The following is a 10,543-nucleotide window of genomic DNA, read 5'->3' on the forward strand; positions in this document are numbered from 1 at the left end:
GTGCCTGGGCACGGACACCCTGTACAGTCTCAAATGTGGATGTTTTGATGTGCAATCCAGAAAACGATCCATACTCATCCTCATGGGCATATAACAATTTGGTGACATCAAGAGGTAAAACATAATACCGACTTTTTCATAGTTAGCTGGCATGATTAGGAATTTATAGTGAATAGGGGTATATTGCCAAAGAAGTTGATGTTTTTATATTCTATTTACCAAAGTAGAGCTGATTAAGTAAATTTCAGGGCTGAGAGGCTTATATCGTGGAAGAATTTGCTTTGGAATTGGAAAAAACAAGTCAGTGTACAAGATGAGAAAAGAAAAATCCAAGATGATACTACAATAGATCAGACGATGCCCAAATTCAGCTTTGGTTTATGTCTTTGTGATATATACATTTTCTTTTCAGCTCTCAATATATGCAGCATTAGTATGAAACTTCATTTTTTTGTCCTATATCCATTTCAAATTGCAACCAAAGAAAATGCATCAGTTCAATCCATCAGCCTAAGTTGATGGATATATTCTGCTTCTCTTCAGTGCACTTTAAGAAAGACTATTTATTTTTATCTTACATTAAACATCTGTGGAGAATCATCAAGCACTTTAGAGTGGCTAAAAAATCCCAGAATTCAACAGCAATGTTTTCTTTCTAACTGCTGAGTTTTTTGCATGATGTTTTTCACAATTAGGGAAACAGCACTTCCAAAGAAAGTATCATGAACTTGACTATGTGCTGTGGGATATTATGGGATATTACGTGAACTATCTGAACATAGATTGCTACTTAAACAACATATTTTAAGTGGAGTTTTAGTGGTTCCATTGTTAGTGCAGCTTATTAATTTTCTATCTTAAGGATGAAAACAAGATAGAACCACAAAATATTCTTTGATTCTTCCTGAGTTGAATTTGCTTGCTCTATCCCATTTAGCTAGAAGCAAAAGCTGGTTTGAATCAGAAGCATTTTCTTTCTGCAGGACCAAATGAAGTCTTCCTTCACAGAGAAACAGTTTCAAATTCATTAGCAAGGTAATGTAGGTCACTCAACTTGCTTTATGCTTGGAGTTTCTCTTTGTTTTTTGAAATAACAGTGGCCTTAAAATTTGTAAAAAAACCAAAGGTATCTTTTTCACTATAGAACTGAATGCCAATTGCCCAACTAAAAGGCCATATATATCCTTACATCAACTGTTTTATATACAACAAAGCTAACGAGGCTTGATTTCCTATGGTTTTATGTCATATGTCCCCTACATATCCCTCATTTCAACAACCACCCAAGTCAGAAATATTTGTTGCGACCCTCCCTCTGCAAAATTCCACTGTTTTCTCAATATCCACCTTTTGCTTCCGTAGTAACTCAAGGTCTAACCATATTTCCTAAATACTTCCTACATTCTCCTTAGCTTTCCCCCGGTTCCCAGAGCCCTACCATCATGACTCCTGCTTCCTTTTACTACCACCTAGGCAAGAAGGCTAACATGCACAAAGAGTTCAGTAATCAATATGTTGATTAGCTAAGTGACTACTGCTAGAATAGATAACACCTGAGTTCTCTCTTCCAAACAGCTGCTGCACCAAGAGAATCCCTTTTTACTACTTAGTGACAGTTTTTACTAAATTTAGAGGGGCTGAGTATTTCTTTGATCTTTCTCTTCCATCAGATAGGGTGAAAATAACAGAAATGGCATTCAAAAACAGAGCTAAGGTAAGAATGACATGAGCCTTGCTTTCTCAGGAAACCAGGAAAAAAAAAAAAAGAAAAACAAAGAAATTTGATCTTGCCAAATTGCAATAATTTTCTAATGTAGTCCAGTAGACATTTGTTCTTTGATGCTGCCTGTTTCACTCATGGGGCAATCCAGAAGCTGAGGGAAAAAAACATTATGATGGAGTCTCTGGTTCCTAAAAAAGGGCTGGAAGGTAGGGAAGGAGCAGCTCATCCCATGACAGCTGCTCAACCTTATTTCATCCAACAGCTAAAAATTAGCCTTGATATTTTTAGGGGGTCCTGAAAAAGATGGAACAGTGTAGAGTAGCTTCATGAAGAGGAACAAGAATGGTCTGGCTGATTTCTCCCAGCTTCCCCATGGTGCCACATCTGAGATACTGTGTTCAGGGTTATTCTCTTCCAAAATCTTCAAGGAGTGGCATTATTATACGAGCTCCAGAATCCAGGTGCTCTGCATTATGCTGGAAAATTCACTGATGTATGGTAGGTTACAGCAATGTCTCTTACTCCCAGAATTTTTACTTTTCTTTTACTGTTGTCCTTCATGAAAAAGAAAATACTGAAGGAATAGATAGAGATTTTTGCTGTCTTCAGTTTAGCCAGAATAATATAAATCTTGTTACAAGTGCTTTCTTCCTTCCTTCTCTCTTTCTACAGTATATGTCATCTTTCAAGCTAGACAGTAAATTCATTGAAGAAATGACAATGTCTGACTGATATGACTCCCATTCTGATTTGAGACTTACTAAGTAAACAATCTAGAAAAAAAAAAGAACTTATATAACAATATAGTAACAGAAAACGCAGCAGAAAACACAGGCATAACAAAGTTTATGATAAGAACTGTAATAATATTTCCAACTTCAACTATATTATACTTACTTTATACATAGAGTCATGAAAACAACTCAGGCATAAATGCTACATATAGAGGGACCATTTAAAAATGTTTCAAATTAAGGGAGGAACACCTTCATTATTTTCAAAATCAACATAACTCTTCTTAGTCTCTGCAGCCTTCTCTGGTTGTAGCCTAATAGGTCCCTGTCCAATTCGTTTTTTTTCTTGGATTATCTTTGTCACATCAGGGAATGAATTTTTACTGGGATCCACTTCTAATTTCTCAACTTGTACGCTCCTGAAACAAGAGGAAAACAAATGGAAAAAACTTAATTTCAATGTCAAATATAACAGAACTATTTTGGATGCCTGTTTGTAAACCTGTTGACTTAAGTATGAGAGTTGTTACTGAGTCAAATTAAACCAAGATTAAGAGTTCTTATTACTTGAAAACTGATTGTTATAAAAAACTCATTGTAAACATAGAAAAGTGCTACAAAATCTCTAAAATTTTGTACAAAAGAATCCTTAGCCTGCAAACATCGAAAGTTAATTTTTTGACATCAATAATTTGCTTTATATAAGAACATGGTGATTGCTAGAATCACATTACAAATGGTTGGCTTTTGATGTAAGACAGGTTTTTTTTAGTATAATTGTTTTTTCGTTCTTTTTTCTTTCTGTTCATTTTTAGCACAGTTCCTTCACACTAGCTGTCTATTAATTTCTATGTGACAGATTCATCTTTGGAAAGCAGAAATACTTTTATTTAGAGAGAAAATGTAATTGTGCTAATTTATTTGCTTTTATCAGCTAATTCTTATGTTTTGGCATTATGAATCCTCACCATGTTTGTATTATATCAGAGTTATAACAGAATTTCCAGATTCTATTGCTATTAAGGATATTCTTTTAGATCACATTTAGAAATGTGTACAGGCCACTCATTAAGGCAACCTATCCACATCACATGATGATCAAAGATTTGAAATATGCTTACACTTTCTGTCTTGCAGGATTTAAAGCCACTGTTCTTTTCTAATAGACGAGCTCAACAATTAAATGGAAAAACATAGGCTGTTTTCAAGTAATTTGTAACTGTTTACAGGAAAAATGGCAAAATGGAAATTTAATTGCACAATGATGTTCTAATTTCTGCAAATTCCAACACAATTTGTACATCTTCATACTAATTTTCATTTTATACTGAGTGCTACTTTGGGTCAAATTTCCAAGCTCAGCATTACAAAAAACAGCGCATCACTCTTCAAAGATGTGAGAAAACTACATGTTTACCCAGATCAGAAAGGCTCATTAGGACTAGAACAAATAAAAAAGTAGCAAAGTCACTGAATAAAAGATGCATTTCTTTGATGAAAACACAGGTAATAAAAATATGTAAATAAAGTATATTAAAAGATTTTTAATTGAAAATCACCATCTTTAGTTGTTAAAGACAGAATTTTGCCAAGGAGCTTCCAAATTCTGCCAGTGCTTCTCCATCAAGGTTCTGTGGGGTCTGAGCAGACACGTGCAGGATCTCTGTCCCAGTGGAGGAGAGATATAGAGGGATTTATGGGAGGTTGCCTCCTCTCCTGCTATGCTAGTGCCGAGGAAAGCGTGACTAACAGAACAGGCAGCCGTCAGCTTAGCCACCTCTTTCAGCTTTGTGCCACTAGATTTTTCTTGTGCTAGGGGAATTATTTGCTCATTTTACTGAGTGGAAAACGACCAGAGAAGCACCCTGCTTTAATAATCTGGATAACTTTTTCCAAAAAGTGGCACAAACAACAAAAACTACTCAGAGGAGTATTTTATGGGTAATAAAGACAGATACAAGAAAACTCTTATCTCTTTACCCGGAATGTTCTTCAATTTATAAGGCTAGCTTTTTTCTCATACTACGCAGTTTGATGAAATAAAAGTGGATTCACTTTGTGGCAACATTCTAGAAAATGTTCATCCCCAAGAGGTAAGAGACATTTTTGTTTCCTGTGTAATTTATGAAAAGTGCTGTGACCTGGAATCACTTTATCAGTAGCTGTTGGGGATATTCCAAAGAGAGCACACCTTGTCCAGAATCTTAATCTAATCACTAATCACTAATCTGAAGCACCTCAGAAAAAGCTAAATAGCGTAAATATCAAAATGAATTACCCTCAGCCTGTGCTTCTGTCAGATGGTAGAAAAGATTTTCCTTGATTTGAAGTGTTTTAATTAGTACATTTGTTCAACAGCTTTAAAATTTTACAAATTGCTAGTCATGAAAATATAATAAACTCTATGGAGTTTGAATAGCTTTTTGCTTAGTAGCAGAATAAACTTCAATACACCACAAATGAATTAACAGTGAGCATCATAAGTAAAAATCCACATCAACAAGCTATGAAAGGTTTATACACATCAGTCATTCTCAAAATTTAATCAGCACATGTTATCTAGAAGTATTTATGAGCAACAGACAATAGGAAAGACTGAGAATCAAGCACAGGTGATTTTTTTCCAGAAAGGAAGTGGATTTTTACGTGCTTATATGCACGTGATCAAATATTCTATACTTGTTTAGTAACGCTTCATAGTGTTACCTCAACTACCGTGATACAAGTATTTGGCTGACAAGAAGACACAGTTATGCTAAAGTCAGTGCAGGCACAACACATACATCTGCTGAGAATCTGCTCCTCTCATCACATAATCTATGCAAAAAGAGGCTGGGTATTAATGATGTCAAGACTAACCACCTGAAAATTTCTGGAAGAAAGAATGAGTTTTAGGTCATCTAAACATTTTTTCCATGTAATTCTACCTAGCAGAATAAAAATAATCATCTTGTTGCTGAAGCTCTTCCATGAGCAACGGTAAGACAACAGTGATGAAAACAATAATACTTCTTGCAGGACCAGCTACAGCACATGTCTGGAAATCTCAATGTTTGCAAATGACTTCAATTTCAGGTTTAAAAAAAAAATGAAGTTCACAGTTTTTGGCACTGCTACCGGCTGCTGAGTGTTCTTTACTCAAGAGAAAATTATGGTCTAAAGATTAGAGCACCATACAAAAATAAATAATACTGGATTAACTCCTTTCTTTTTTCCTGGCATTTTTTCCCTTAGAAAGGCTATTTCTATCTCCACATAGTTCAACAATGCTTTTAAAAAAGAAAATAAAAAGACTCCACAATAAAGAAAATCAGTCCTTCCATTTTGCGTAACTATAGCAGCCTGCAAAACTGCTGAACAATCTGGTGTGTGACAGGGTACATATCTGATAATTTGATATTTTTTAATAATTTACACTTTTTTTCACACAGTTCTTAATCCTCATATTTGATATTTTAATGATTTGACAGTTACATTCCTCTGTTTCAACTTCTGAACTTCAATAAAATTTAGCTTGCTAAAGATTTCTCATACATTTGATCCAGAATATACAGTTTTTGACATTTGATTGAAAGTTTCCTTTCTGGCATCAGGATTTCCAAAGATATTTACAAGTCACAACCAACAGCTTTGGAGAGGCACTTTTTCCAGTCTTCTAACATTGTGAATGAAACAGTACAAAAGTCATTATCGTCTTAGAAAAAGTACTAATAAATCCTTTTCTTGCATTAAAAAAAAAAAATTGATTCCAGTATGTGGAATTATATCTTATTTGAGAGCTTTGAGAAAGACAAATCTTTATTTATGTAAACTGATGATGAATGTGTGACACTTGCCATACTCTGGTCTCAACTTTTGAAAATACAGGCTTAGAAAAATCTGCTAGATAATCTAAGCAAATAATAATGGTTTTATAAATACTAGGAATATTAATACCTCTTTCATTGCGTAAGAGGCCTTTCAAATCTCCCTACATAGGTGTAATCTGAAATGAAGCTATAACTGGGGTCTTCAGAATCCGTGGATCATTGGGAAGATATGAATACACAATGACTGGCAGAATCAAATTCATTTTTCAAGGACTCAACTACAATCAAGAAGAACTAAAAAATCACTTGTAAAAAGTTCTGATAAATAAAAGGCTGATGATATCTAGGTCATTCTGTTCTAAAAGACAAATAAATCTCACAAATAGGATTCATCAGACTGAGAACGTATATAATACTAGCACCAAAGTTTCTAGAAGTTAGACAGAAAATCATAGTCATTGTGACATTTTCAACTTCACTGTTCCATCCCTAACCTTCTTTTGCACCATCACTTCAAGATACCAAATTTCAAACTGACCTTGTCTGCTAGCAAGAGATATGCTCCAACACCTGCAATATACAAATTGACCCTGAATTTCTAGGTCTGGCTATAATACCATCTTATTTTCATTCCTTGATTAACCCAGAAAAATAAAAAGCACTGTTAAATTTGTCAGTCAAAGTTGAGACCCTAATGTTTAAACATTAGAGAAGCTTACACTGAAAATACACTTTATTCTGACAAGGTGTTAAGACTTTGTTTACAAAGATATGGAATGTTACAAAGAGACTTTAAAGTACGTTTCTGCCCTCAGTTCTTTTGTCTTTGTCACATACGGACAACTGGAGATTACTTTAGATTATAGTGATCAAGAATTAACTGAACAGTATTCTTGAAAATGCTTTTCTCCAGAAGGGCACGTTTCTGAAGTCTCCTCACCCTTGCTACAGTTATGGATTACCAGATGTCTGTGTGTGTAAACTAATTTTCAAATCACTTCTGAGGCACCCCACCTTTTGTTCTCCTCCTTAGTCAAATGATAGAGGTGTATACCCTCTACTTTGATTAGCTCCAGACCTTCATGAGAATCCAAATTAATCTGTATTTTAAGATTAACTTGAGTAAAAAGGTTTTTTATGTTGCTCAGTCATACCTGACTCCACTTTCTGCTTAAGAAGTCAATTGAATTACAATTCCTATAATTCCCCTTTTCCCAGACAATGTAACTTCCATTGTAAAAATTCTCAATGTCTTCATGATAGCTAACAAACTATGTAGTCTGAAAATATTATTTCTGCAAATCTCTTCAACTCTTAAGATTTATAATCTACTGCCAGGTATTCATAGAAGGCAAACATGACGTCTCAATAGAATTGATAACTGATTTGCCATTTGTGGTCTTTCCACACATTTATTCATCTTTCGTGCAGGCCACACTTTGGATGCACTTAGCTTTCTTCAAGTTAAAATACTCGTGCTTGGTTTAGACACAGAAGTGAATTCTGATTTTGAAAGATCACATAAATCCTCTTGCAGTTCTTTCAGGTTAGTTTGCCTACAGCTCCGTTAAATTTCTGACCTCATCTTACTTCCCATTCCCAGTCTTGAAATTACTCATTTTGTTCTACTGTATTTTTTTACAACATGAAGTTCTCTCCTTTCCAACTTGTCACACCTCTATCCCTCTGTCTGTAAACTGTAGAAATGTAAGACTGGGAGAGATTCTTAGCCATTAAGTCTGTGGAAAGGGAGTATTCCTACACTTCACAAGGATTCTTTCAAGGATCCAGATTAGGACTCCTCACTCCGAAAGAAAGATTCTTACCCTTGCATCTACAAATTTTTCCCACAAATTTGTTCTTTGCATCTTCTCCACCAAAATGAACAAAACTAAATCAGGGTCATCCAGTAAATCAGAACATTGCAGTACGTCTCATCTTCAGCAATGCTGTTACATCTCAAGTGAGATGACTGTAGAGTTTTTGAAATAATTTGAAAAAACACTGTAGTGTTTTTTTCTTTGCTTATTCATAAATGGAAAAAAGATCAACTAAAAATAAAAAATTCTCCTAGAAAAGTAAATTAATGCTCATTCATCACTGTGAAATTGTAAACCATAAAAGAAATTCTGTTAATGAGTCTTATGATGACATGTTTGCTAGAAAAAGGTTGGAATTAAAATCCAATACAGTGATTAAAAACATACAGGTTTTCTTGGCCTCAAGTTCAACATAATTTACAGGCATTTTTGTATATTTGATGTCTCTCCCAACTAGTGAAATTTGGCTGAAACTGTATGACCTGTTCAAAAGTATTTATGAGTGTACCAGCAGACAGTGGTGGACATTCCAGCAGCATATGTTTTTCTTGTGTTTTCCCCTTAAGAATCCAGATGGAAAAATAAAAAATAAAATTAAAAAAAGCCATAAATTACATACTGCCACTAAGAACTGATTTCAGTAGAATGTAAGTCAGATTTCTAACCTAATGCATTACACTATTTTCTGTAGCACCTCCTGGCTTAGTCAACCAGTGCAATCTTACTTAGCTAAGAGGAGAAAGACACTTGTAGCAGTAAGATTTGTACTGCTTGAACTACTCAAATAGAAATCACCTCTACCTTACATTCCTTATGTCATTATAAAAGGTGTATACACCAGAACTTGCTGATTTGTTTTTAATTCTGCTTTATGAAGTACCCTAGAAATTGCTGCTCCATTCCCTTTCCTCTTCAAATTAATCCATTCTCTGGCTGTATTTCTCAACCTCTCTGTATAAAGATCTACAGTAAAAAAAAAACAAAACAAAACAAAGAAAAAGGTATCTCTCATGTATTCCTATGTATCTTTCTTTACTGGAGGAATTCAAGTGTGTGTATATTTACAGTTAGAGACATTTTGAGTTTTATTTCATTTTTTTTCTTTTCCAATGTGTTAAAGGAAGAATAGTCTAAAGCTGAGAGTATGAGACAAGGGTTATTGACTTTACTGAACTATTACTCTTAAAATTTCTAGTATGACTTTAGAAAAGTCAGTTCCTACCTACATCTGAATTTCACCTATGCAACTGTGGTGAACTCAATTTCTTTACCTCACAGTTGAATTGTGAGGCCAGTGACAGTAAAGACTGGCACACTCAACTACTACATTAATAGAGGCTTTATAAGTATAATAAATCAATCTGTCAAATTCCTCCCATAGAAACTTGTCTCTTTGAAGGTTTGAAATACAGTTTTGTATAGTCACAGACTAAATCCCTCTTACGTGGCAGAAGTAATGATAGTATCATCATATAATCTAGCTAACAAGAGTTAAAGAGATTTAAAGCACTACATTATATCTTAGCAGATTATATGTCTGACAGCATTTAGCTAAGACATCTGTAGCTGTCAAGTGTAATCACTGTAATGAATGTTCTTCCGTAATCTAAGCAAATTTTTAACATCTGGCTAGTCAGCGACTTTTCAACTAAAGAGGTCAAAACTTACTATTTTTAGTAAGAACTGTAATTCAAAAGACTTTTTTCCTACTTTTTCTTTTGTGATATATATTCCTGTAATATTTTAACAGTAAAATTTGTATTTTTCCTTCAAAATCTGCAGTAAGCATATTCATAACTACTTAAAACTGCATTGAAATCAAACACAGATTCTTGGAGTTTTGCTATGCCATGGAGTATCTTTAGTTCATCAGCTAGCAGAAGAGGGGACCATTTCACATTATTACTTTCATTACTTCCATGTTCCCCTTATTACTTCTATTTAAACATTTACTGTCTAGCCAAAACTAAAGGCCACACAGAGGGTTCTAAGGAAATATATATTCCTAATCCACAAGTTACCAACTCTTGCTGTTTGGCAGAATCTGTTTGGAAGAGAGATGATGTCAGTTATCTAACAAAGGAAGATCTAGAAAAAAACTAAGACATTTCTTTTAATTGATTTCTTGTAATGTTTCTAAAGCTTAGCTGTACTTCTGTGGGAAAGAATCATTCCTTATGCAAAGCAGAATCATAGAACAGCGTGATAGAATAGTTTGGGTTAGAAGGGACCTTTAAAGGTCATCTAGTCCAACCCGCCCTGCCATGGGTAGGGACATCTTCAACTAGATCAGATTACTCAGAGCCCTGTCCAACCTGACCTTGAATGTTTCCAGGAATGGGGCATCTACCACCTCTCTGGGCATCCTGTGCCAGGGTTTCACCACCCTCATTGTAAAAAATTTCTTCCTTATATCTAGTCTGAAGCTACCCTCTTTTAGTTTAAAACCATTCCTCC

The 10,543-nt window shown here is 34.6% G+C and overlaps 1 protein-coding gene across 1 annotated transcript in view; it reads right to left on the bottom strand.

Moving 5' to 3' along the window:
- Nucleotides 1-2,551: 2,551 nt before the first annotated feature.
- The window catches only part of LRRC6 (leucine rich repeat containing 6), a gene marked incomplete at its 5' end in the record, with an annotated part of 30,890 nt that continues 22,898 nt past the window's right edge, over nucleotides 2,552-10,543 (bottom strand). Inside the window, one exon of the mRNA XM_009573843.1 lies at nucleotides 2,552-2,873. Coding sequence (XP_009572138.1) covers nucleotides 2,690-2,873 — 184 coding nt within the window. The remainder of the gene's footprint in view (nucleotides 2,874-10,543) is intronic.

The sequence above is a fragment of the Fulmarus glacialis genome, unplaced genomic scaffold (genome assembly GCF_000690835.1).
Source record: "Fulmarus glacialis isolate BGI_N327 unplaced genomic scaffold, ASM69083v1 scaffold13283, whole genome shotgun sequence".
Taxonomy (NCBI): Eukaryota; Metazoa; Chordata; class Aves; order Procellariiformes; family Procellariidae; genus Fulmarus; species Fulmarus glacialis.